This window comes from Mustelus asterias, chromosome 8 (genome assembly GCF_964213995.1).
Source record: "Mustelus asterias chromosome 8, sMusAst1.hap1.1, whole genome shotgun sequence".
Classification (NCBI taxonomy): Eukaryota; Metazoa; Chordata; class Chondrichthyes; order Carcharhiniformes; family Triakidae; genus Mustelus; species Mustelus asterias.
This window is the reverse complement of record NC_135808.1, coordinates 64,034,287-64,061,620: the sequence shown is the minus strand read 5'-3', so window position 1 is coordinate 64,061,620 and position 27,334 is coordinate 64,034,287. Positions and strand designations below refer to the sequence as shown.

The window sequence follows — 27,334 nt, the reverse complement described above, 5'->3', positions numbered from 1 at the left end:
ATAGAGAGAACAGAGGTAGCGTTCTAAGCCCTTGTTCCTAAGGAATGCACAGTTCCTGGACAAAATGGGTGGAACAAGGACAGGCTCAGGATTCTTGTAGTTTGGCCTTCACCTGCAACAGAAGCATGCCTGAACAACTATTCACATCGGGTGTCATAGATAGAGGTTTAGAGCATGGAAACAGGCCCTTCGGCCCAACTTGTCCATGTCGTTCTTTTTTTTTAAACCCGAAGCTAGTCCCAATTGCCCACATTTGGCCCATATCCCTCTATACCCATCTTACCCATGTAACTGTCTAAATGCTTTTTAAAAGACAAAATTGTACCCGCCTCTACTACCACTTCTAGCAGATTGTTCCACGTACTCACCACACACTGTGTGAAAAAATTGCCCTCTGGACGCTTTTGTATCTCTCCCGTCTCACCTTAAACCTATGCCCTCTAGTTTTAGACTCTCCTACCTTTGGGAAAAGATATTGACTATCTAGCCCCTCATTATGTTATAGATCTCTATAAGATCGCCACTCAGCCAGGTGGGGGGAAAGTTCCCAGCTACCTGCCTCATTTTGCACACCTCTGACATTGCTGAGGTGCATGAGTCCTGGGACACACAAAAGATGGTGCTGTGACCTGTCCCCCATATCCCAGCTGACTGGAGGATTTCACAAGTTAAACTATCCCCACTGCTTCCCTTTACTCTCCCCCATGTCGTGGCATCCAATCAGGGCATTCTGCCCACCATCCAAATAAAAAGCTGATCAGCTGGGCTAGCCTCACAGTTAAGGGGCTGAAGGGCTTGCAGTTGCCAGAGGGAAGCCTTACATTTGTGCAAACTGCTTGGGGTAGGACTTACCAACATGTCCAGAGCTGGAAAGGTGCAGCACAGTTTGGGTGCAGTGCTTCTGTTTAACCCCCACAGAGGACTAGGAAAATTCGTCCTTGCATTAATGATTAATCTTCCTAACAGAACATGGCTTCTGATCCAGCTCAAATGATAGGGACAAGGGCTTAGAGTGTTGCCCTTGTTCTATATATGTTGTATCATTCCTTCTGTTGCACTAGACATTTGAGCCTCTACTTCCATTGGAGCACAACATTCATTATAAATTCTGGTGAAAGGCTGTTAATCTAAAGTTCTGTTTTATTTTCTGTCCAGACTATCTGAGTTGCTGAATGTTTCCATCATTTTATGTTTTTAATTTAAGATTTCCAGCAGCCATGGCATTTTCCTTTCGCTTCCTTGTAGATTATGTCTCTCCAAGTTGACTGCTTTCAGGGATAACTTTTTAACTTTTCCACAAGTTCTGAATGTGTGAAAACGAACACCACTTGGAATTTCCAACAGTTTCCCTTCCCAGTCCAAATCAAATAAACTTTACTATAGGACTTCCCCATAAAGCAAACATCAACCTATGCATAAATAACCAGAGAGATTGGACAGCTAACAAATGGTCCTTCAATTATATGGACAGATCTCACAACTAAGCTGATATAAAAGCTTTCAGGGGAGAAAACAAGTCCTGTAGTAACTGCTTTTTAGGCACAATGTGGTCTCCTAAATGATGGAAAATGGGGCCCAAGATATGAACGTAAACCTCCACGGCAAGTGCGTTGGATGCCATCTTAGTGACAGGATTTGCCAATGATCACTGGCAGCATGCAGATCACAATTGTCAAAATATCTCAAAGTGCTCCCAATAATTACATTTTGGAATAACGACTGCACAGATAGTCGGGGCTGCGCAAGAGTCAAACCCAATGGTGGGCAATCTACGGCACAAAGGCCACTTGCAGCCAATCTTTGTTGAGCGTGGCCCAGGAGACATTTTTTGACCATTGCCCATGCACAGGATTGCCACGTTCCACTGATTTGTGTCCACATAGTTTCTTCCTTACAGGTATGACTGAAGTGAAACGCATGCAAAGCAAGAGCAAATGAAGTGAGGTGTCTGCTAATTGCGCACAGCATTGATTGTGAGAGCCGTGCGCTCCCTCTGTGTCCAAAGTGTAAATATTTATTTTGTTTTTACCATTTGAAATTGACGATAGTTTTATTAATATACAAATGATTAAGCATTTTCTGTAACTCCATATGGAATATTTGGTATGTAATAAATGTATTTAATCTTATTCATGGGGTCATGATTAATGAACAAGCCTGATTTCAGTCTTGTGGCCCACTGAGATGAAGGAGGGCCACTCACGTGGCCTGTTCACTAGCCTAAGTTGCCCATTATCAGTTTCATAATGTCTCCTTACAGGTGATTTCCAATGTAATCATGTTCACTACAGTCTTTGCTTAAGCAGAGCCGATTAACAAATACGCTTCACAAATGCCACGTTCCAACAAATGCAATTATTTTATTGTAGAAAGGTTACATTGAGGAAACTCATTAAAAAGGAAGGCAATTGGCTTTCGAAGTGATCCTGTTTATCCATGTTCAGTAACCCTTGGAATTAAGGACATGCACAGAGGGGACGTAGTGTAGATGTGGAGAATCTGCTGACATGCTTCAGGGTTGAGGGATGAAGCGTAGGTACTTCTTGGAAGACGGGAGCTCCTGAATGCGAATTCCCTTTGGGAAGAGCTTGTTTGCCTCCTCTTGAGGAACATTGGGAAGTACCATGCAATCCCCACCAACCTAAGGAGAACACAAGTTTTTTTCTTTGAAGAAAGTAAAATTAACTACCAATGCAGTTCAACAACACCAGGTTAAAGTCCAACAGGTTTATTTGGTAGCAAAATCCACTAGCTTTCGGAGCGCTGCTCCTTCGTCCGGTAGAGTGGGAGATGTGCGCACAAACGGCATACAGAGACCCGGAGGGTATAAGTGTTTTAGGCGAGACAGAGGAGGGGCTAAAAAAGGTGGGGGAGTAGTGGTATTAGTTAGGGAGCATATTACAGTGGTGCAGAGGTGGACAATTTAGAGGGGTCATGTAATGAGTCATTGTGGGGAGAGCTCAGAAACAGGAAAGGTGCAATCACTATGCTAGGGGTATACTACAGGCCACCCAACAGCCCACGGGAAGTGGAGGAATGGATATGTCAGGAGATTCTGGATATGTGCAGAAAAAATAGGGTTGTAGTGGGAGACTTCAATTTCCCTGGTATAGACTGGAAAGTGCTTAGGACTGGGGGTCTGGACGGGGAGGAATTTGTAAAATGCATACTGGAAGGTTATTTGGAACAGTATGTAGATAGCCTAACTAGAGAGGGGGCTATACTTGATCTAGTTCTGAGAAATGAGCCCGGTCAGGTCGTCAAAGTTTTGGTAGGGGAACATGTGGCAAATAGTGACCACAACTCTGTTAACTTTAGGATAGTAATGGACAAGGATGAGTGTTGTCTTAAGGGTAGGGTGCTAAATAGGGGAAAGGCTAACTATAACCGGATTAGGCAGGAATTGGTGGCCGTTGATTGGGAGAGGCTGTTCGGGGGTAAGTCCACGTCTGGCATGTGGGAGTCTTTTAAGGAACAGTTGATAAGGCTGCAGGACAGGCATGTGCCTGTAAAAAGGAAGGATAGGAAAGGTAGGATTCGAGAGCCGTGGATAACCAGGGAAATTGAGGATCTGATCAAAAAGAAAAGAGAGGCGTACGTTAAGTCCAGGCAACTGAAAACAGATGGAGCTCTGGAGGAATACAGAGAGAGTAGGAAAGAACTCAAATGGGGAGTTAGAAGGGCAAAAAGAGGTCACGAAATGTTCTTGGCAGATAGGATTAAGGAGAATCCTAAGGCATTTTATTCATATGTTAGGAACAAAAGAGTTGTCAGGGAAAAAGTCGGACCTCTCAGGGACAAAGGAGGGGAATTATGCTTAGAACCCAAAGGAATAGGGGAGATCCTAAATGAATACTTTGCATCGGTATTCACAAAGGAGAGGGACTTGTTGACTGGGAGTGTCTCAGAGGGAGGTGTTGACCCATTAGAGAGAATCTCCATTACAAGGGAGGAAGTGTTAGGTTTTTTTAGGTAACATTAAAACTGACAAATCCCCAGGGCCTGATGGCACCTATCCTAGACTGCTCAGGGAGACAAGAGATGTAATTGCTGGGCCTCTGATGGAAATCTTTGTCTCTTCATTGGACACAGGTGAGGTCCCTGAGGATTGGAGGATAGCGAATGTGGCACTGTTATTTACGAAGGGTAGCAGGGATAACCCAGGTAATTATAGGCCAGTGAGCTTGACGTCCGTGGTAGGGAAGTTGTTGGAGAGGGTTCTTAGAGACAGGATGTATGCGCATTTAGAACGGAACAATCTCATTAGTGACAGACTGCATGGTTTTGTAAGAGGGAGGTCGTGCCTTACAAATTTGGTGGAGTTTTTTGAGGAAGTGACAAAAACGGTTGACGAAGAAAGGGCCGTAGATATCGTCCATATGGATTTCAGTAAGGCATTTGACAAAGTCCCTCATGGCAGGTTGGTTAAGAAGGTTAAGGCTCATGGGATACAAGGAGAGGTGGCTAGATGGGTAGAAAACTGGCTTGGCCACAGGAGACAGAGAGTAACAGTCGAAGGGTCTTTTTCCGGCTGGAGGTCTGTGACCAGTGGTGTTCCGCAGGGCTCTGTACTGGGACCTCTGCTATTTGTGATATATATAAATGATTTGGAAGAAGGTGTAACTGGTGTTATCAGCAAGTTTGCGGATGACACGAAGATGGCTGGACTTGCGGATAGCGATGAACATTGTCAGACAATACAGCAGGATATAGATAGGCTGGAAAATTGGGCGGAGAAATGGCAGATGGAATTTAATTCGGATAAATGCGAAGTGATGCATTTTGGAAGAACTAATGTAGAGGGGAGTTATACAATAAATGGCAGAGCCATCAAGAGTATAGAAACACAGAGGGACCTAGGTGTGCAAGTCCACAAATCCTTGAAGGTGGCAGCACAGGTGGAGAAGGTGGTGAAGAAGGCATATGGTATGCTTGCCTTGATAGGACGGGGTATAGAGTATAAAAACTGGAGTCTGATGTTACGGCTGTATAGAATGCTGGTTAGGCCACATTTGGAGTACTGCATCCAGTTCTGATCGCCGCACTATCAGAAGGACGTGGAGGCTTTAGAGAGAGTGCAGAGAAGGTTTACCAGGATGTTACCTGGTATGGAGGGTCTTAGCTATGAGGAGAGATTGGGTAAACTGGGCTTGTTCTCCCTGGAAAGATGGAGAATGAGGGGAGACCTAATAGAGGAGTACAAAATTATGAAGGGTATAGATAAGGTGAACAGTGGGAAGCTTTTTCCCAGGTCGGAGGTGACGATCACGAGGGGTCACGGGCTCAAGGTGAGAGGGGCGAGGTATAACTCAGATATCAGAGGGACGTTTTTTACACAGAGAGTGGTGGGGGCCTGGAATGCGCTGCCAAGTTGGGTGATGGAGGCAGACACGCTGGCATCGTTTAAGACTTACCTGGATAGTCACATGAGCAGTCTGGGAATGGAGGGATACAAACGAATGGTCTAGTTGGACCAATGAGCGGCACAGGCTTGGAGGGCCGAAAGGCCTGTTTCCTGTGCTGTACTGTTCTTTGTTCTTTGAAACCCACGCAGACACGAGGAGAATGTGCAAACTCCACACAGACAGTGACCCAAGCCGGGAATCGAACCCAGGTCCCTGGAGCTGTGAAGCAGCAGTGCTAACCACTGTGCTACCGTGCCGCCCCATCATGCCTGATCTTCCACTGCAGCTCCATGATTGTGCCCGACCTTTCTCCCAGATTTGCTGTCAGCATGAGTTTTGGAGGACAGAGGCTGAATGGTGAATGATCATAGCGCGGAGGCTGCAGGCTTGGGAAGAGTATGGAGTTGGACCTGTGGCTGGGAGGCTGTGAAGGAAGCTGGGGAGGGAAAGAAAAACTCATGTAAAAGATCAGCAGTTGGTCTGTGCGCCTTGGAGTAGCGAGAAGATCAGTCTGTGAGGCAACATATAAATCAGCAGCTGACTCCACTCGAGTGATGTTGGTGATCCAGATGTGTGAAACATGATATGAATAGGTTAAACCTGGTAGGAGCAGGTCTGAGATGTCTAAAAGCCTTTGGAAAGGTGGCGTGTCATTTTGGATTTGCTGCCAGAGGAGGTCAGGTCCCCCTTTGGATTGTTAAAAGCTGGCATGAATTTGTGTAAAAAATGCACAAATTCATTAACTGTCAAACACATTGGAAATGTCAAAGTGGACTGTCAAAGGCAACTGTCATGCTGTCAAGGTATTTAAATCTCCTGTGCCCAAAATCTTTGAAAAAATGCCTGGAGTGTTTTAAAAATCATTGTTTGCTATTTCACTCTGTTGCCATAAGCCTCAGGGTTACCATTATTGGGTTAGTGCTGTACGACTGATTTCACAACTTTCCATTACCACAGTGGAGTTCCTTCACTTATGCAGTTTGATTGACAGCCCCAAGAGTATTTGAAGTGGAACTTTGAATTCCAGTGCTTTGAAGAGAGAATAGAGCCAACTTTTCGAGTCAGGATGGCACTTCGTCTCCACAGATGATGTCAGACCTGCTGAGATTTTTCAGCATTTTCTGTTTTGTTTTGAAGGCAATCTTTTAACAGTTGTTTAAGAGTTTGGTCAAAAGAGGTGGAATTTAAGGAGCATCTGAAAGGGAGAGAGTGACATGAAGACATGGAGAGGAGTAAGGAGAGAATTCCAGAGATTAGAGAGCTGAAGATGCAGACTCCATTGGTGGGTGAAGAAAGCAAGGCTGTTATTGGAAACATGCAGAATAATTGGAGGGTTGTAGAGCTGGTGGAGGGTACAGGGATAAGGGGGGGGGGGGGGGGGGGGTGAGACCAGGGAGGGATTTAAATATAAGGAAGATCATTTTTAAATCGAGGCAGTTGCGTCCCGGGAGCCAATGTTAGTGTCAGTAACACAGGGATGATGAGATAACAGGATGAGGTGCAGGTTAGAACATGGGTAGCAAAGCTTTGGATGTGTTCAAGTTTATGGAGAGTGGAAGATGAGAGGTTAGCCAGGGGAACACTGGAACAGTGGAGTCAGCCAGTAACAGAAGTATGGATGAGTGTTTCAGAAATGCTGGGGCTGAGGAAGAGATAGAGATGGATAACAGAGATAAAAGTCTCTGTGCTGGAAGTGAAAACATGTCAGTGAGAAGGGAACAGCTCTGAATCCAAATAAAATCCAACAGTTAAAAAGCAATTTGCAATGTAGCTTGTACAAGAAGGTAGCCATTTCTGTAAATGTCTGTAAACTACACAAGAAGAAAATGGTAGTGCAGGGAAAGAGGCAAAGAAAGGTCTACACATGGTGGTATTGGGGGTTGAGTTTTCTGAAGTGACAATTTAAGCAATGGGATTTAGTAAAGGATTGTGGGTGGGAAAGGCAATGAGGCATCAAAGAAAATAAGAAAATAATAAAAAATAAATTGTACTTGAGATATAATATAAAGCACCAAGTCCACATGGATTCAAAGAAGTATAGAATAGAATACCTACAGTACAGAAGGAGGCCATTCAGCCAGCACCGACAACAATCCCACCCAGGCCCTATCCCTGTAGCCTCACGTATCTACCCTGTTAGTCCCACTAACACGAAGTGGCAATTTAGCATGGCCAATCAACCTAACCTGCACATCTTTGGATCATGGGAGGACACCAAAGCACCAGGAAAGTGTTCAAACTCCACACAGTCAAGGCCAGAATCGAACCCGGGTCCTTGGCACTGTGAGGTAGCAGTGCTAACCACACTGTGCCACCGTGTCACCCTTAAATAGTGATAGAAAAAGGTTAGGGTTCGGGCTTTTTATATTTTGTGGGATAAAAAGGCTAGTAAGAGTGTATCTTGAGCATTAAATCTGAGTTTTGCGAAGTTTGACACATTTCCCGAATTACATGCAATAAAAGTTATTTTTCCTGATGCGTACAATTTCTTTTGTGTTGAATGCACAGGATTAAAAGTACATTATTCTCTGTACTCCCTCATCTTAGGGAGACAGTGGTTTAGAGATAATGTCATGGGACTAGTAATCCAGAGGCCCAGGTTAATTCTCCGGGGACAAAATCAAGACTTGTTATTTTTGCACAATATGTAAATATAGAAACCGAAAGTGCTGGAAAAACTCAGCATGCATCTGTGGAGAGAGAACAGAGAGGACAGAGTCAACCCTTCAAGAGTCATATTCGACCCGAAACATTAACTCGTTTCTCTCTCCACAAGTGATGAGTTTTTCCAGCACAATCTGTCTTTATTTCAGATCTTCAGCATCCGCATTGTTAGGCTTTTATTTCACTGTGATTTTTATATCCCGTTTAACAAATTTTATGCTTAGTGGTTCAGATTGCCTGAGCTTTGTAGTCACATTCTTTTCTATGAAAGAGCACTGACCACCAACAATGGACAGGACAAATTTGTAAACAGCGACTTGACAATTGGGGACTTGACAGTTCTATTTAATTATGATTACTTTTCTGAGTGGGAAAGCGAATTGCGCGGAGGATGCGGAAACTCTGCAGAGAGATTTGGATAGGCTAAGTGCGTGGGCGAGGATCTGGCAGATGGAGTATAACGTTGACAAGTGTGAGGTTATCCACTTTGGAAGGAATAATAGTAAAATGGACTACTATTTAAATGGTGAAAAATTACAACATGCTACTGTGCAGAGGGACCTGGGGGTCCTTGTGCATGAATCGCAAAAACTCAGTTTGCAGGTGCAGCAGGTAATCAAGAAGGCAAATGGAATGTTGGCCTTTATCGCGAGGGGGATAGAATATAAAAGCAGGGAGGTCTTGCTGCAATTGTACAAGGTACTGGTGAGGCCGCAACTAGAGTACTGTGTGCAATTTTGGTCCCCTTATTTGCAAAAGGATATATTGGCCTTGGAGGGAGTACAGAGAAGGTTCACCATGTTGATATCGGAGATGAGGGGGTTAGCTTATGAGGAGAGATTGAGTAGATTGGGCCTGTACCCGTTGGAGTTTAGAAAGCTGAGGGGAGATCTTATAGAGACATATAAGATAACGAAGGGGCTAGACAGGGTAGAGGCAGAGAGATTCTTTCCACTTAGAAAGGAAACAAGAACTAGAGGACACAGCCTCAAAATACAGGGGAGTCAATTTAGAACAGAGTTGAGGAGGAACTTCTTCTCCCAGAGGGTAGTGAATCTTTGGAATTCTCTGCCCAATGAAGCAGTGGAGGCTACCTCGTTAAATATGTTTAAGTCACAGGTAGATAGATTTCTGATCAATAAGGGAATTAAGGGTTATGGGGAGCGGGCGGGTAAGTGGAACTAAACCACTATCAGATCAGCCATGATCTTATTGAATGGCGGGGCAGGCTCGAGGGGCTAGATGGCCTACTCCTGCTCCTATTTCTTATGTTCTTATATTCTAAGTAGCAGCAATGATCTGCTGTTAATAAGCCATATCAATGGTGGGCAACCTGCAGCCCAGGGCCCACAATCTTCGTTCTGAGTGTGATCCACAAGACATTTTGTTGACTGGTGCCCATGAACAGAGTTCCACATTCCACTGGTTTCCATCCGCACAGCTTTTTTTCCTATTAGTTTGACTAAAGTGATATCCATGTAAAGCAAGCGCAAGTGAAGTGAGTCGCGTGCTGATTCCTCATAACACTGACTGAGAGCTGTGCATTCCCGCTGCATCCAAAGTGTAAATATTTCTTTTGTTTTTACGATTTGAAATTGATTATAGTTTTATGAATGTACCAATGATTAAGCATTTTCTACAACTCATCATGAAATATTTGATGTGTATTCAACCTTATTCATGAACTCATGGTTAGTGAACAAGCCCGATTTCAATCTGCGGCCCACTGAGATGCAAGAGGGTCATTCATGCGGTTCACTCACTAACCTAGGTTGCCTATCTGAATCATATTATCGCAACCTGCCCTTGCTCTCCTCTTCTTAACTCTCAGAGTTAAAGCTTGTTTCACCTCAAATCACCAGCCTTCATGAGCAAGGCCCTGATTTGCCATTTTAATTATGTTACCATCTTCATAGTGACCAATAATTTTTAAAAAGAGATGTGAACTTCCCACCTCTTTTGTGTCAAGCTGCGGAAACTATCATTTGATTTTCAACATCCTTGGTGTTACCATTGACAAGAAACTCAACTGGACTCGCCACATAAACAAATGGCTACTAGAGCAGGTCAGAGGCTAGGAACTGCAGTGAGTAACTCACCTGCTGACTCCCCAAAGCCTGTCCACCATCTACAAGGCAGAAGTCAGGAATGTGATAGAATACTCCCCACTTGCCTGGATGGATGCAGCTCCAACGATGCTCAAGAAGCTTGACACCATCCAGGACAAAGCAGCCCACTTGATTGGCACCACGTTCACAAACATCCCTCCACCACCAACACTCAGTAGCAGCAGTGTGTATTATCTACAAGATGCACTGCAGCAATTCACCAGATTCTTAGACAGCAACTTCCAAACCTACGACCACTTCCATCCAGAAAGACATTGGCAGCAGATACATGGGAAACACCACCAACTGCAAGTTCCCCTCCAAGCCACTCACCATCTTGACTTGGAAATATTTCACCGTTCCTTCGCAGTCACTAGGTCAAGGTCCTAGAATGACCTCCCTAACAGTACTGTGGGTCAAACCACAGCACATGGACTGAAGCATTTCAAGAAGGCAGCTTACCACTATCTTCTTAAGGGCAAATAGAGATGGGCAATAAATGCTGGCCAGCCAGCAATGCCTATATCCCACAAATGAATAATTTTAAAAATTCAATAGGTATTGGCCTGGGCATCTTTCCTCTTGACATCCAGATCACATGGGCCTATCTCCCTCTGATTTTAACATGATCACTCTATCCTCCTACACAGGACATTCTATTTCATTCTATTTTCCATTAAGTTAAATGTTTTAAAATATCTTTTATCTAAAGTCCTGCTTTCGGAACAATGAACACAATTGGACAGAATTTGCAGAGTGACCCCTCTCTTTCGCCACACATTCCAAAAACACCCTAGAAGTATCACAAAACCCCAGTGGAACTAAATCAGTATTCAAATGATTCAGTCAGTGAAGTGGAAAGAACCGGCAAACATAAACGAAGGCATAACTAAAATAGAGAATGTTGGAAATACTCAGCAGATCAGGCAGCATCTGTGGAGAGAAAATAGAGCCACGACTTTGGGCCTGTGACTTTTCAGCAGGAAGGAAGGCAGACTGTTCCCACCTTAAACCAAAGATGAAGGGGAGATTTAATAGAGGTGTTCAAAATTTTAAAGGGTTTTGATTGACTTAAGGAGAAAATATTTGTACTGGCAGGAGGTTTAATACTCATAGGACACAGATTTGAAATAAGTGGCAAAAGAAGCTGAAGGGAGATTCGGAGAAATTTCCTTTAGACCTTGATATTATGATCTTGGCATACACCATCTGAAAGGCTGGTGGAAACAGATTCGATAATAACTTTCATAAGGCAATTGGATAATTGGTAAAGTTTGCCTGACTAACGAGTAAGAGCAAGGTGTGTGGATAATCATTTCAAGTACAGTGCTCGCTGACCAGTAAACATGATGTTAATAATGTTACAAAGCTCTGGATAATTTCATTAATGCTCTTTGTCTACCTAGCTGCAAATAAACCTAGTAACATATCGCACAAAACCTTTTTTCACTATTTTGTTTAGATCAATAATTGATAGGATTTTACTGGCAAGGAAGCTCGTCAAATTAAAACTCGCGTGTTCTCTCTCGTAACCCTATTGGTGCAACACATTTCCTCATTCCCCACCCCCTTTTCTCCCCGTCTTGTCTGTTCGTTTTAGTCGGGTTAAAAGAAAATCCGAATTAACAGCAATGGGAATCAATCTGGGCGACACCTTCCCAAATTTTGAAGCAGACACAACTGTGGGAAAGATAAAATTCCACGACTGGCTGGGAGACTCGTAAGTTCAATGAAAAATTAAATACAGCTTGTAAGTCTCAGGCGTGCAGAACGTTGTAACATGTGGCGCCTGCGCAGAACCCGCCACTGTTGCAATGTTTCATGTATCAAAAGTGAAAATTCTTCACTGTTTTAAACTGCATTTTCTTTAAGTGTAAGAGCGGCTGCATAGCTAATCTTTCAAGGAGTTTTAAAATGTTGCTTGCACGACCTAGGATCCTATAAGCAAACACAGAGACATTTTGACCAAAGGAGAAAATGCTGGAAAATCTCAGCAGGTCTGGCAGCATCTGTAAGAGGGAAAAAAGCAGACGTTTTGATGACTGTTTGTCAAAGCTCCACTGTGGGCAGTTTATGTGGCCAGACTATGCGCTTTTATTTGTGTGATATTATTTAGTGGTGAAGGTAATGTTTCTGAAATGCAATGTCATGTTGTTGGAACGGAAGCTGTGCTGCTGTGAAAAGTTGGCGAGGTATGGTATATACACAGTGCGCAGTTCCAATGACCTTATCCAAAAGGGCATTTGTGGTTGAGGGGGGAGGGGAGCGATAGGATTCACGCTGCCCAGCTTGTTCATGGACAGATAGATATAACCCACTACCCCCCCCCCCCCCCCCCGTGTACCCGTGCTCTCGCGATTCGGTATGCAATCAAGTCCCGGAGATCATTAAGCAATATCTCAGAAGTCGGATAGTATTCCCAACTGTCCACACCACTCCCTAAGGGAACAAAGATCAAGATGATGATTATCTCTCATGAAAGGTCATCCACCTGAAACGTTAAATCACTCTTATCTCCAGAATGTTGGCACACCTGTTTAGTATTCCCAGTACCTGCAGTATTGTACTTTTGTCCCTTTCTCTTCAAAAGACTGATCATGTTAGTACATTTTAATTTTTTAAAAATGCATCTGCCAGCTTGGCTGCAATTGCTAAGGTTGTACATAACTTCAAACAGCTTATTAAAACTCACCAAATGTTCTTTTCCTCCTACCTCAAACCCTTGCACAGGCGGTGACATAGTGGCTAACACTGCTGCCTCGCAGCACCAGGGACCCGGCTTCAATTCCTGGGTTGGGTCACCGTCTGTGTGGAGTCTGTCCGTTCTCCCTGTGTCTGTGTGGGCTTCCTATGGGTGCATCGGTTTCCTCCCACAGTCCGAAAGACATGCTGGTTAGGTGCATTGGCCATGCTAAATTCTCCCTCAGTGTACCCAAACAGGTGCTGGAGTGTGGCGACGAGCAGATTTTCACTATAACTTCATTGCAGTGTTAATGTAAGCCTACTTGTGACACTAATAAATAAACTTAAAATCTTGCATTCTGAAAATGCATGATGTGACGTGCCAATGCATTGACGTATCCAGCAAACATTAGCCTTATCCTAATAGACATTTTTGGGAGAAACCAGCTCCCAGTGTTTTACAGCACCAAGCCCAAATCTTTGTGTTGAGTGGAGTTTAGAAGAATGAGAGGGAATTTCATTGAAACATAATAACATTCTGACAGGGTTGAACAGACTGGACACAGGGATGATGTGTCACCATCTCAGAATATGGGGTAGGTCATTTAGGGCTGGAGATTAGGAGAAATGTCTTCACTTAGAGGGTGGTGAGCCTGTGGAATTCTCTGCCACAGAAAGCTGTGGAGATCAAGTCACTGAATGTACTTAAGGAAATAGATTTCTAAACATGAAAGGCATCGAGGTATGACGGGGAAGCAGGAGTATGGCGTTGAGATAGAGGATCAGTCAAGATCACATTAAACGGTGACGCGAGCTTGAAGCGCTGAATGGCCTATTTCTCCTAGTTTCTATATTTCCTCTACCCTAGGCACGTGGTTGCTCCCTAAAACACAGGGTCTATGAGTTAGCTGCTGTAGATATTGAACAGTGTAAATGGGAAGCAACAGCTTATGGCTGCCAGTCTCCCAAAATCTAAACCTGAACTGCTTTTATATGTTGTGTTGGTTTTAAAATAATCAAAATGATACACTTTGCTCTTCCTGCTATCATCTGAAAGTGATTTTTCAGCATTCATTCTGAGCATGGTGATTAGCTTAGCAAAAATTATATTGGGATACTTGAGATCTTTGCAGGTATTGATACTTTGAGTGCTTTCTTTCAGGTGACTGCAAATAATGAGTTAATGCATTTATGGTTGCAATATGTGTCGCACATTGCACAACCATACAACATCTGCATGAGAAGTTGTTTCACCTTCAGTAGGACGAGAGGTCACAGCCTGGGCTTTAACAGAAGAACATTCAAAACTAATTGGCAGAAACAAAGGGTGGGATTGTATCGTCCCACCAGCAGCTTTAATCATGACAGGCAAGGAGAACTTAATTTGGCATGTAGGAATTCTGTTCTCAGGACATTAAAAGCCAGCTGAGTTTGCATGCATTAGCATATCATGTATTAAAAGGCCGGAATTAAATTCCTCCACCAAATTAAGTTCCCCACCAGCGGGAAGTTGGAATGTTCACTTTTACAAATATATATATACATCACAGCTAAGGCTGCGAGCTGAGAAACACTGACTGTGAGTGCTTCAGAGATCATGATTTTTTTTAAAAAATCTCTTAAAGGTGCACTAACATCACAGAGTTCAGAATGGAAGGTTCTGCCCGATATTCTAGTCATCAATCTGTGGACCAGACTTCCTCGAAAGACAGTGTATGCATTTACTGTAGATTAATTGAAATGTAAATTAGATTGATTTCTTAGAGTTTAACAAAGATATCTTGGAATACATTGAATGAGCAATTGAAAGTACGACACGTATACAAGGCTTGGGAGGAACAGTAGACTATGGACTTATGGCTCCCATAGCTTCTCACCCCTGGGGGTTTTCCTCACCTCCGGCCTTGTACTGTTGTAGAACACATTATCAACAACACCATTATCACTGTATCACACACCTACCAGGAACTAAAGAGTTTTCAGCTGCATTTTAAAGAGAATTGTGAATTTTGTCTTCCTTTTATCTACTGTGCTTTGGACATGACTCCAGGTTGGAGTTTAGATTGATACATACTGAAAGTGTAAGAAAGATTGTTTGGCAGGTTTGCCTAGGAAGTGGTTAGGAAGAGTCCTGGAATCCAGAAGCTGGCCAACGTTCTATTCCTGATTTGCCGTTCTGCCCCCTCCCAAGCCAATTTCTGCTGGAAGTGGATGTATATGGATGTCAGATGGGGGTTTTGGCCCATGGAATGCTCTCCGTATACTCTGTCAAACAACGTTCCCTAACACCTCTGCAACCATACTCCAGTAAGGAATAAATGCTTTCTGAGAGGGGAGACATCGTGCACAGATGAAGTAGGGTGGGAGGAGGCTCATGTGGAATATAAATGCCCCACAGACCAGAGAGACCAAATGCCCTGTTTCTGCATTGAAAATTCTGTGCATGATATAAAAGGGAAGTTGTGTGTTTTTGGATAGGGAACACAGCTTGGAAGTACCGTGATTAAATATTTTTCTGCATAACCGCTGATAGAAGTAGTCTTTTGTCACTTCTTTTGAAAAAGCAGCATCCTGACTGGAATGTTAGACAGTCACTATTGGCACTCTTATTGTGGGTAAAATCTAGATACAAACTGGGGACCAGTTTGATCTTTCGTTCGATGGAGCAGTTGAGTATAAGCTTGTCTCTACACCTATGCTTAGCTTTTTTCTGAAGGTTTCATGCTTTGTAAAAATGGGAAGTGGTGTACTGATGGTTTTTTTGTTTGTTGTACAGATGGGGCCTCCTGTGCTCCCACCCAGCAGACTACACCCCTGTCTGCACTACAGAGCTGGGCTGCATGTCAAAGCTGGCCCTGGAATTTCAAAAACGCAATGTGAAAATTATTGCTCTCTCAGTTGACAGTGTTCAAGATCACCATGGATGGACCAAGGTACTGATTTGATTTATTATTGTCACATGTATTAGTGTACAGTAAAACGTATTGATTCTTGCATGTTATACAGACAAAACATACCGTTCATAGAGAAGGAAAGGAGAGAGTGCAGAATGTAGTGTTATCATAGAAACCATAGAAACCCTACAGTGCAGAAGGAGGCCATTCGGCCCATCGAGTCTGCACCGACCACAATCCCACCCAGGCCCTACCCCCACATACTTTACCCGCTAATCTACACATCCCAGGACTCTAAGGGGCAATTTTTAACCTGGCCAATCAACCTAACCCGCACATCTTTGGACTGTGGGAGGAAACCGGAGCACCCGGAGGAAACCCACGCAGACACGAGGAGAATGTACAAACTCCACTCAGACAGTGACCCGAGCCGGGAATCGAACCCGGGACTCTGGAGCTGTGAAGCAGCAGTGCTAACCACTGTGCTACCGTGCCGTTATAGTCAGAGCTAGGGTGTAGAGAAAGATAACTTAATGCAAGGTAAGTCCATTCAAAAGTCTGATGGCAGCAGGGAAGAAGCTGTTCTTGAATCGGTTGGTACGTGACCTCAGACTTTTGTATCTTTTCCCGATTGGAAAAAGGTGGAAGAGAATGTCCAGGGTGCGTGGCTCCTTAATTATGCTGGCTGCTTTTCCAAGGCAGTGGGAAGTGTAGACAGAGTCAATGGATGGAAAGCTGGTTTGCGTGATGGACTGGGCTTCATTCATGACCCTTTGTAGTTTCTTGCAGTCTTAGGCAGAGCAGGAGCCATACCAAGCTGCAATACAACCAGAAAGAATGCTTTCTGTGGTGCATCTGTAAAAGTTGGTGAGAATCGTAGCGGACATGTCAAATTTCCTTAGCCTTCTGAGAAAGTAGAGGTGTTGGAGGGTATTATTGCAGAGTAAGAGTTTGCTCACTTGAGATAGAGATAAGGAGGAATTTGTTCTCCTCAGGGGTCAGTGAATCTGTGGAACTCTTTACCAACGAGAGCTATAGAGGCTGGGTGGTTAAGTATGTTCAAGGCTGAGATAGGTTTTTAATCAGTAAGGGAATGGAGGGTTATGGGGATAAGGTGGGAAAGTGGAGTTGAGGATTATCACACCAGATCAGTCATGATCTCATTGAATGACAGAGCAGACTCAATGGGCCGAATGGCCTACTTCTGCTCCTGCGTTTTATGGTCAAATCCCTTTTTTTTTTGTTATGCCTATGCTGATCTTCACTCACATTAATGTTGGCCATACGTGCAACAAAGGGCTGGAATTTATGCCCCCCCCGCCCCCACTCACAAGCCCCTCGTGCTTTAAGCAGTGGTGGGGGTGGGAGGGGGAGAGCAGGTAAATATGACAGGTGGCTCCACCACCATCTTCCCGCCTAGCCCTGACTTGGTCCCTATAATGCAGTGAATAAGCTGTAGGGGCAGAAATCTGCAACCCCGCGCCATTTAAAGAAATTATTAATGTGCAATTGAGCTTGTTAATTGACCAGAATGTCACACTGCCCATGCCATAGTGCGGTTGGTAGGCGAGAAAAATTGGGGAGTCGGCTTTTTCACCATCTGAGGTGAAAAGATGGGAAGGAGTGGGCAATCCTTTGAGAGGTGTCCTGTGAGTATTGTGGGCACCCTCACTTTGTGCACCCCACCCTCACTCCTCCCATCCCTAGGATACCCGATCATTTCCTGCCCTAAAAGCCTGGGACTTAACTTTAGTCTGGGATCCATTGCTCTTCATGCCGGGGAATATTTGCAGTCCCAACAGCGCCCACTACTGAGTTCTGCCATTGCAGTGCCTGCGAGAGCTGCCAACCACTCTGACTGACCAGCAACGTTTAAGAGTGGGGACTTGCTCCCACTGAAGGGCAGAAATCCCACTCTCTGTTCATTAAGGCTACCAGAAGGGTGTTATTGCTGAGGGGTGACCTTTTTTAAAGTTGGGGGGGGTGGGAGAAGAGGGTGTGAGTACAAGTGAGAAATAGGCTGGGACTGCCTACCCCCCCACCTCCCGCTCTCCAACCTTAAATGCAGCCCCAAATGCACAGCTTTTGAGCAGTGGCAGCTGTAGAATTCCTTCATGATCTAGTGTCTGGAATCTTATCCACATGGGAATGAAGGGATGAGGAGAGGAAGAAGGATTCCACATTGTAGAACCACTTGCAGAATCAGATCAAGGGCAGCAGGCAGCCCTCCTAGCATCAGATCCTGCAACAATTAGCTTTGTGTTTTCTTCTTTTCTTTTCCGGTGGTACAAGTCTTTGCTCTGCTTTTCCATTTACATGATGTGGAGATGCCGGCGTTGGACTGGGGTAAACACAGTAAGAAGTTTAACAACACCAGGTTAAAGTCCAACAGGTTTATTTGGTAGCAAAAGCCACACAAGCTTTCGGAGCTGCAAGCCCTTTCTTCAGGTGAGTGGGAATTCTGTTCACAAACAGAGCATATAAAGACACAAACTCAATTTACATGAATAATGGTTGGAATGCGAATACTTACAACTAATCAAGTCTTTAAGAAACAAAACAACATGAGTGGAGAGAGCATCAAGACAGGCTAAAAAGATGTGTATTGTCTCCAGACAAGACAGCCAGTGAAACTCTGTGGGGGTTACAAATAGTGGGACATGAACCCAATATCCCGGTTGAGGCCGTCCTCATGTGTGCGGAACTTGGCTATCAGTTTCTGCTCAGCGACTCTGCACCGTCGTGTGTCGCGAAGGCCGCCTTGGAGAACGCTTACCCGAATATCAGAGGCCGAATGCCCGTGACCGCTGAAGTGCTCCCCAACAGGAAGAGAACAGTCTTGCCTGGTGATTGTCGAGCGGTGTTCATTCATCCGTTGTCGCAGCGTCTGCATAGTTTCCCCAATGTACCATGCCTCGGGACATCCTTTCTTGCAGCGTATCAGGTAGACAACGTTGGCCGAGTTGCAAGAGTATGTACCGTGTACCTGGTGGATGGTGTTCTCACGTGAGATGATGGCATCTGTGTCGATGATCCGGCACGTCTTGCAGAGGTTGCTGTGGCAGGGTTGTGTGGTGTCATGGTCACTGTTCTCCTGAAGGCTGGGTAGTTTGCTGCGGACAATGGTCTGTTTGAGGTTGTGCGGTTGTTTGAAGGCAAGAAGTGGGGGTGTGGGGATGGCCTTGGCGAGATGTTCGTCTTCACCAATGACATGTTGAAGGCTCCGGAGGAGATGCCGTAGCTTCTCCGCTCCGGGGAAGTACTGGACAACGAAGGGTACTCTGTCCACTGTGTCCCGTGTTTGTCTTCTGAGGAAGTCGGTGCGGTTTTTCGCTGTGGCGCGTTGGAACTGTTGATCAATGAGTCGAGCGCCATATCCTGTTCTTATGAGGGCACCTTTCAGCGTCTGGAGGTGTCTGTTGCGATCCTCCTCATCCGAGCAGATCCTGTGTATACGGAGGGCTTGTCCGTAGGGGATGGCTTCCTGTTGGGGAGCACTTCAGCGGTCACGAGCATTCGGCCTCTGATATTCGGGTAAGCGTTCTCCAAGGCGGCCTTCGCGACACACGACGGCGCAGAGTCACTGAGCAGAAACTGATAGCCAAGTTCCGCACACGAGGACGGCCTCAACCGGGATATTGGGTTCATGTCCCACTATTTGTAACCCCCACAGAGTTTCACTGGCTGTCTTGTCTGGAGACAATACACATCTTTTTAGCCTGTCTTGATGCTCTCTCCACTCATGTTGTTTTGTTTCTTAAAGACTTGATTAGTTGTAAGTATTCGCATTCCAACCATTATTCATGTAAATTGAGTTTGTGTCTTTATATGCTCTGTTTGTGAACAGAATTCCCACTCACCTGAAGAAGGGGCTTGCAGCTCCGAAAGCTTGTGTGGCTTTTGCTACCAAATAAACCTGTTGGACTTTAACCTGGTGTTGTTAAACTTCTTACTGTGTTTCCATTTACACACAGCATAGGCTGCCCACGGTGGAATGAGGTTCTTGCAGAAGCTACTGAACCGGTTTGTGTGTACGCAATCCAGCAAAGAGTTGTAAATCTGACTGAGATGCCTGGGAGAAAGGTTGTAATTTTGAGTGGCCAGCAGCAGATGAAGATCAGACAATCTTTAAATCAACGACCTGTCAACTTATCAAACTCAAACTACATATAAAAATGCAGAAATGTTTCCCACATCCTAACCCCTGCCAAGTTCCATTCACCCATTTTCTCGCCCTGTGTTTGCTGACTTACATTGGCTCCCAGTTTAGCAACACCTCTTCCTACCTCTGTAATCATGTCCAGTCCAATAATCCTTCAAGAACTCTGCATTCTCCAATGCTGGCCTGTGGTGAATTCCTGATTCCCTTTGCAGTAACTTCATTGCAGTGTGAATGTAAGCCAACATGTGACACTAATAAATAAACTTAATAAGATAAGCTCTATGAAGCATTTAGATAGTTACATGGGTACGATGGGTATAGAGGGATATGGGCCAAATGCGGGCAATTGGGATTAGTTTAGGGGTTTTGAAAAAAAAGGGCGGCATGGACAAGTTGGGCCAAAGGGCCTGTTTCCATGCTGTAAACCTCTATGACTCTAAAACCTTAAACTCATCGATGGCTGTCCCTTCAAATGCTGAGACCCCAAACTCCGGAATCACCTCCCTATATCTCTCACTGCCTTCTTCAAAACCTATTCCTTTGACTATGATTTTGGTCACATGTCCTAATTTCCTAATGGTGAAAACCTTTGAATATTTTACTTCATTAGAGGTGCTATATAAATGCAAGTTGTCATTGTTGTCCAACTCTCTGATATTCCCACTATTTGGTTTCAACGGACAGAGCAGAAAAGAGTCCAACACAACAGAAAGTTATGTTTTAATTATGGATTTGTGGTTTTAATACCAAGGGATGTCCAGGAGTTAGTTTGTAAGCATAAAGGACAGTCTATCTCCACCCATTTGGGTATCAGAGTTAAATTATGGTTGCTACATTGTCTGTTGTGTAATTTAACACTGGATTATTATTCACATGTGCACCTTTGAGCTCTGCTAGTGCAATCCCTGCCCTTTATGCAGACTGAAGTATCTAACATCGATAAAACTTGCTAAAGTCATAAATCAGCAGATAAACTGTAAAGAGTTTCCAGTGTCCCCGGCAACTTAAAACCCTCTTATTCTTGTGCTGATAGAATAACCAGCTATTATATTCATTATTGCTTCACTTCCCATCTGGCATTCTGTAATGCTGCCAGCACAGTCATTGTTTCTGGTTGTTTTGCTATTTTTTTTCCCAAGAAAAACCTTTCAGCAACATGCCCCCACCCTGGACTGAATAAGATAATCAGTAAGATCCTCATAAAACTGCACGTGGTGTGACAGAGCTGATGGGAATTTGACTCTTTTTTTAAAGAAAAACATTCACTGAATGGTTCCTCTGTATTTCTCTACTCTGCAAAATGCTGGTGTCCGGGCAACTGCAACTGGTCAGATTCTACAGAGGTTTTGATGCTGGACTCGCACCATATAACTGTTGTGCCCAAGCACACTTCTGGCAGTGTACCTTTTTATAAAACTCCCACCACCTTACTTTGCTGCAACTGACCAAGCAAAATCATAAATTTATGGAACCAAAAACAGTTAGCACAAAGGCACCAGTTGTGCCAGTATTGCTGTGCTAGCCCTCTGATTGGCGCTGTCTAAACTTAAACCCATTTCGCTACCATCTTTTCTGCATTATTTTTCAAGTACTTATCCAATTCTTTCTTCCTTGTTGCAGTGCATCATCATAGAATCCGTACAGTGCAGAAGGCAGCCATTCGGCCCATCGAGTCTGCACCGACCACAATCCCACCCAGGTCCCATTCTCGTAACCCCACTTATTTACACTGCTAATCCCCCTGACACTAGGGTCAATTTATCATGGCCAAATGAACCTGCACATCTTTGGAGTGTGGGAGAAAACCGGAGCACCCAAAGGAAACTCCACACAGACAGTGCCCTGAGGCCAGAATCGAACCCGGGTCCTGGCGCTGTGAGGCAGCAGTGCTAACCACTGTGCCACCGTGGCTTTTTGGTTGATTATTCATTCACGGTAAAGAGAGTTGCAGTGTCTGCTATGATTGTCATTTAAAGTAAAATATCTCAGAAGTATTAATGCACCATAGTAAGCGGAAGACATTTTTCTCTCCCACTGCTTCTTCCCTGACCTTGGGAATATCCGTCTAACTTTTTAAGTTATGATTCTTATCATCGCAGATCCTTGTTTTGGGTGTTGCTGGATCTTTTTTCTTATTACAATATCTTATTCACTCTTTCTTTCGGCCTGCCCTATTATCCCTCTCTCATTTTGGAACTGGCCTTTCAATCCTCTGAATGCCCTGGGACTTGATTTCTGTGAGGATTCTGTCAAGAACAGTGAGATTAATTTGCTGACACGACTATTTATCAAGAGCACAAAGCAAATCCTTAAAGGTGTCATTTTAACTTCACATCAGGGACCCATCTGTGATCTGCCATTTTCTTTATGCCCAGAAGATGGTGGTGCTTATATTTGACTGTCTTCCATCAATCTTGGAATATACTATTCATTGCACTTGCATCCTTTTCTGGGCTAGCTTCTCCTTGCTTCTTCCTTGTAAATGTATCATGTTAAGTTTATATGTAGTGACAGGGAATGCAAATCCTGTGCTCCCTCTAACATGAATGAACACAGGGAATTAACTAGTTAAACTTCAAGACTGCCTTATTAAAATCGAGAGTACTGTGACCCAGTTTAAAAAAAATCTAGGTCAGCTATTCTCATTGAATCTTTGCTTTCCATTGGGATAGAGAAGTGGCTCTTTGGTTGATTATTCATTTACAGCAAAGAGACTTGATGAGTCAATGGCTGACTCCTGCTCCTATTTCGCATAATCTTAGAAGCATCCATCATAGTTGTGCTGGTTCTTTGATAGCGTTATCTAATTAGGCACATTCCCCAGCATTTTCATCGCAGCCCTGCACATTCCACATTTTCAGGTATTCCCCCAATTCCCTTTTGAAAGTTACTGTTGAATCTGTTTCCACCATCTGTTCAGGTGGTGTGTTTTAAATCATAATGATGAAAAAAACCCTTATTTCCCCCCCTACCTTTTTTGGCAATTATTTTAAATCCTCTGCTAACCAACCCTCCTAGCTGTCAGTGGAAACAGTTTCTCCCTATCTATTCCTCCTAATCCCTCTTAATTTTGAATACTTCTATTAACCATAATCTTTTCTTTTAAGCAGAACATCTCCAGCTTCTCCAATCTCTCATCTTAGATGCCATTCTGGTAAATCTCCTCTGTGCCCTCGCCAAGGCCGTGACATCCTTCCTAAAATGTGGTGCCCAGAATTGGGGCACAATGGAGGAGCTAGGCCTTCGTCAAAGGCTGAACGTAACTTCCCTGTTTGGCTACTCTGTGACTCTAAGAATGAGCCCAGGGATCTTGTGTGCTTTTTAAACAGCCTTATGAAGGTGTTACATTCCTTTCAAAGATTTGTATATCTGGGCCCCAGGTATCTCTGTCCCTGCATCCTCTTTAAAATTGTACCATTGAACTTGCATTGCCGCTCCTTTATTTTTCCTTCCAAAATGCATCACTTCACACTAAACACTGTAAAACATCATGTATGCCATTCCCTTCTAGTTCCCATTTAAAGCATTGGGCATATAAAACAAAGCACAGAATGTGAGTGATAGGAGTCTGCTGAAACCCTAATGCTAAATGCAAGTCACACTCTGCCACGCCTTGTGTTAAAGAACAATGCTCTGCATTCTGCTCCGTCCCTGTCCTGTCTCTGTTATCCCCATCTGCAGTTCACCAGTTTATTGACATTGTTCTTAAGCAAATGTAGATTAAAAATGAACATCTGGCTACTCAAAGTGCAGGAAAGCAATCTTTGGTCCACAAAGCAGGAATGCAGCAGAGGTTGCATCGAACGACTACTGCTTGCTATGCGAGTAAAACAGTTTGTGAAACAAGAGCAGGAAAAAAAACTATTTTATTTTGAGGACTGAAGGATGTCTGTGCAACAACCTGAGGGTCTTAAATCCATCCTGAGATTTCTGTACATATTGAGTGCAGTATTGAAGGAGGACTGCACAGTTGGAGCTGTCTTTAGGATTGAATGTTACCCCTGAGGCCTGTCCCACAACAGGATTTCCAAAGAAGAGGAGGGAATTCTACATGTTAATATTTTCCCCCTTTGCCAAAACAATAACCTCAGGTTAACAACTCGCACTTTATTTTTTGTAAATGTTTGAGATGCTGGGTGCAAAAGAGCTATTGCATGTGGTCACATAAGCCATCATATTTTAAAAGTAATGAGTGTGAAGCACTTCCATTCTCACTAAAGGAAGGCTCTGAGAATGAGACAGAATTAAATTGTTGGTATACCTCCTGTTGGGGTGAACGTAAGACTTGTAAGTGAGTGTGTAATATGAGGTCTTTAGCTGAGACGGCACATTCTGTAGACCAGGAATAGTTGGTCACCCAACGTTGTTAGTCTGTTGAGGGCTAAGCTTGGCAGTTGACTTCCTACAGAATTCAATGAGGGAGCAGTTATGATAGTAAAGTATCTGTAGATGCACTTGTTGACTTTTGTTTGCCACCTGCAGGACATCAATGCATACCTTGGAGAATCGAGTTTTCAAAATTTGCCATTCCCCATCATTGCTGACGAAAAGAGAGAATTGGCCGTGCAACTGGGGATGCTCGATCCTGCGGAAACGAACAAGGAGGGCCTACCGCTGACTGCCCGTGCCGTAAGTTCACCCGTACAAAGGCGAATGCGACATGACTTAACCTGTCACTTGAGTGGCAAACGCCCACTGAGGGCTTTAGTACTTGACTAGCCAAGTTAGCCAGCTGACAATTGGGGAGGCGATGGCCTAGTGGTATTATCGCTGGACTATTAATCCAGAAACTCAGCTAATGTTCTGGGGACCTGGGTTCGAATCCCACCATGGCAGATGGTGGAATTTGAATTCAGTATAAAATATCTGGAATTAAGAAACCATCACTGATTGTCGGAAAAACCCATCTGGTTCACTAATGTCCCTCAAGGAAGGAAATCTGCCATCCTTACCTGGTCTGGCCTACATGTGACTCCAGATCTACGGCAATGTGGTTGACTCTCAACTGCCCTCAAAGGGTAATGAGGGATGGGCAATAAATGCTGGCCAGCCAACAACGCTTATGTCCCACGAATGAATAAAAGAAAAACTTCCACATGGGATTCTTGTTGTCCTATGTGGGATTTGGGAGAATAGCATGAAAGCAGACACGCTCAGTGTTTGAACATTCCCTTTTTACTTCTCTGAGCCCAAGTTTTTGAGAGCTGTGCCTGGAAGCAGGGCAGGGTGGGAGGTTTGTCGTCACTAGTGGCCTGGAATGAAATTAGGCCCAGGGTTCTGTCAGAGGTGTCGAGTTCACTTCCATCATATTCTGGTGCCATCAGTGACAGGTGTACATTGTTATGCCACAAGGTAGGCTGGTGCTGTTGCTACCTCAAGTACGAGAAGTTAGCTCTCCCATCCTCGAACTTAAATTGTCGGCTGCTCCTCTTTGTTGTGATAACAAATCAAACTCGAGAGGATAGCTGGTCTCTTGTTACAGCCGCTTGCTTCTATTGCATCTTTCCTTGATGAACGACAGATTAATTTCTCTCCAATTGCTCACTGCACTTTCATGAATGGATTTTAACTGCTGGGGCCCCTAAATCAAAATTTTAAAAAAGGTTTTTTTTCAAGGGATCAATGACTGGGTTAAGTGCTTGCCATTATTCCCCATCTTTTAAATCTGTTCTTTCCTCTTTGTTCAGGTGTTTGTTATTGGCCCTGACAAGACACTGAAGTTGTCCATCCTTTACCCAGCCACCACTGGGAGGAACTTCAATGAAATCCTAAGAGTTATTGATTCCTTGCAGTTGACAGCTTGCAAGAAGGTGGCCACGCCAGTGGACTGGAAGGTGAGGGTCTGCCCAGTGCAGCTATTTCTACACACTACTGGACATAATGTAGGCAACAACTAGAAAGAGCATTGATTAATGGAGGAAGTACTCAAGAGCCTTGGTACGGGTGGAGATGGGGCAGAAATTTAACCCTTATTGCTAGGCAGAAAAACTGGTGATGGTGAATCAGTGCCTCGCTGTACATCTACCCCAACTTTTCTTTTCCATTGGTTTCAATGATGGAAAAAATGGGAAGAGGTGCAAAAGTGGTTGCATATGTTTTTTGACTGATGATAAAAGTTCCAATCAAGAGTTATTTTCTCCCCAAAGTTCGGTGGAAAATTATAGCATTTAGGCACCCATACAAACCATTCGCTAAAACGGGAAGGATTTGGTCTAATACTATCGGTGGTTATTGTGATTTTTTTTTTAAAAACTGCATTGGTAGTTAATTTTACTTTCTTCACAAGTTTTTTTTCCTTGTTCTCCTTAGGCTGGTGGGGATTGCATGGTCCTTCCCAATATTCCTCAAGAGGAAGCAAACAAGCTCTTCCCAAAGGGAATTCGCATTCAGGAGCTCCCGTCTTCCAAGAAGTACCTACGCTTCACCCCTCAACCCTGAAGCATGTCAGCAGATTCTCCACATCGACACTACGTCCCCTCTGTGCCTGTCCTTAATTCCAAGGGTTACTGAACATGGATAAACAGGATCACTTCGAAAGCCAATTGCCTTTTTAATGAGTTTCCTCACTGTAACCTTTCTACAATAAAATAATTGCATTTGTTGGAACGTGGCATTTGTGAAGTGTATTTGTTAATCGGCTCTGCTTAAGCAAAGACTGTAGTGAACATGATTACATTGGAAATCACCTGTAAGGAGACATGATGAAACTGATTATGGGCAACTTAGGCTAGTGAACAGGCCATGTGAGTGGCCCTCCTTCATCTCAGTGGGCCACAAGATTGAAATCAGGCTTGTTCATTAATCATGACCCCATGAATAAGATTAAATACATTTATTACATACCAAATATTCCATATGGAGTTACAGAAAATGCTTAATAATTTGTATATTAATAGAACTATCGTCAACTTCAAATGGTAAAAACAAAATAAATATTTACACTTTGGACACAGAGGGAGCGCTCGGCTCTCACAATCAATGCTGTGCGCAATTAGCAGACACCTCACTTCATTTGCTCTTGCTTTGCATGCGTTTCACTTCAGTCATACCAGTAAGGAAGAAACTACGTGGACACAAATCAGTGGAACGTGGCAATCCTGCGCATGGGCAATGGTCAAAAAATGTCTCCTGGGCCACGCTCAACAAAGATGGGCTGCAAGTGGCCTTTGTGCCGTAGATTGCCCACCATTGGGTTTGACTCTTGCGCAGCCTCGACTATCTGTGCAGTCGTTATTCCAAAATGTAATTTTTGGGAGCACTTTGAGATATTTTGACAATTGTGATCTGCGTGCTGCCAGTGATCATTGGACACGCCTGTGCAAATCCTGTCACTAAGATGGCATCCAACGCACTTGCCGTGGAGGTTTACGTTCATATCTTGGGCCCCATTTTCCATCATTTAGGAGACCACGTTGTGCC

The 27,334-nt window shown here is 44.0% G+C and overlaps 1 protein-coding gene across 1 annotated transcript; it reads left to right on the top strand.

Moving 5' to 3' along the window:
- Positions 1-11,726: 11,726 nt before the first annotated feature.
- Positions 11,727-26,525, top strand: prdx6 (peroxiredoxin 6). The gene is made up of 5 exons (XM_078218066.1): positions 11,727-11,897; positions 15,636-15,792; positions 24,398-24,544; positions 25,603-25,749; positions 26,225-26,525. The coding sequence occupies exons 1-5, from the start codon at positions 11,809-11,811 to the stop codon at positions 26,351-26,353; spliced, it is 669 nt and encodes a 222-aa protein (XP_078074192.1). The 5' UTR covers positions 11,727-11,808; the 3' UTR covers positions 26,354-26,525.
- Positions 26,526-27,334: the final 809 nt, after the last annotated feature.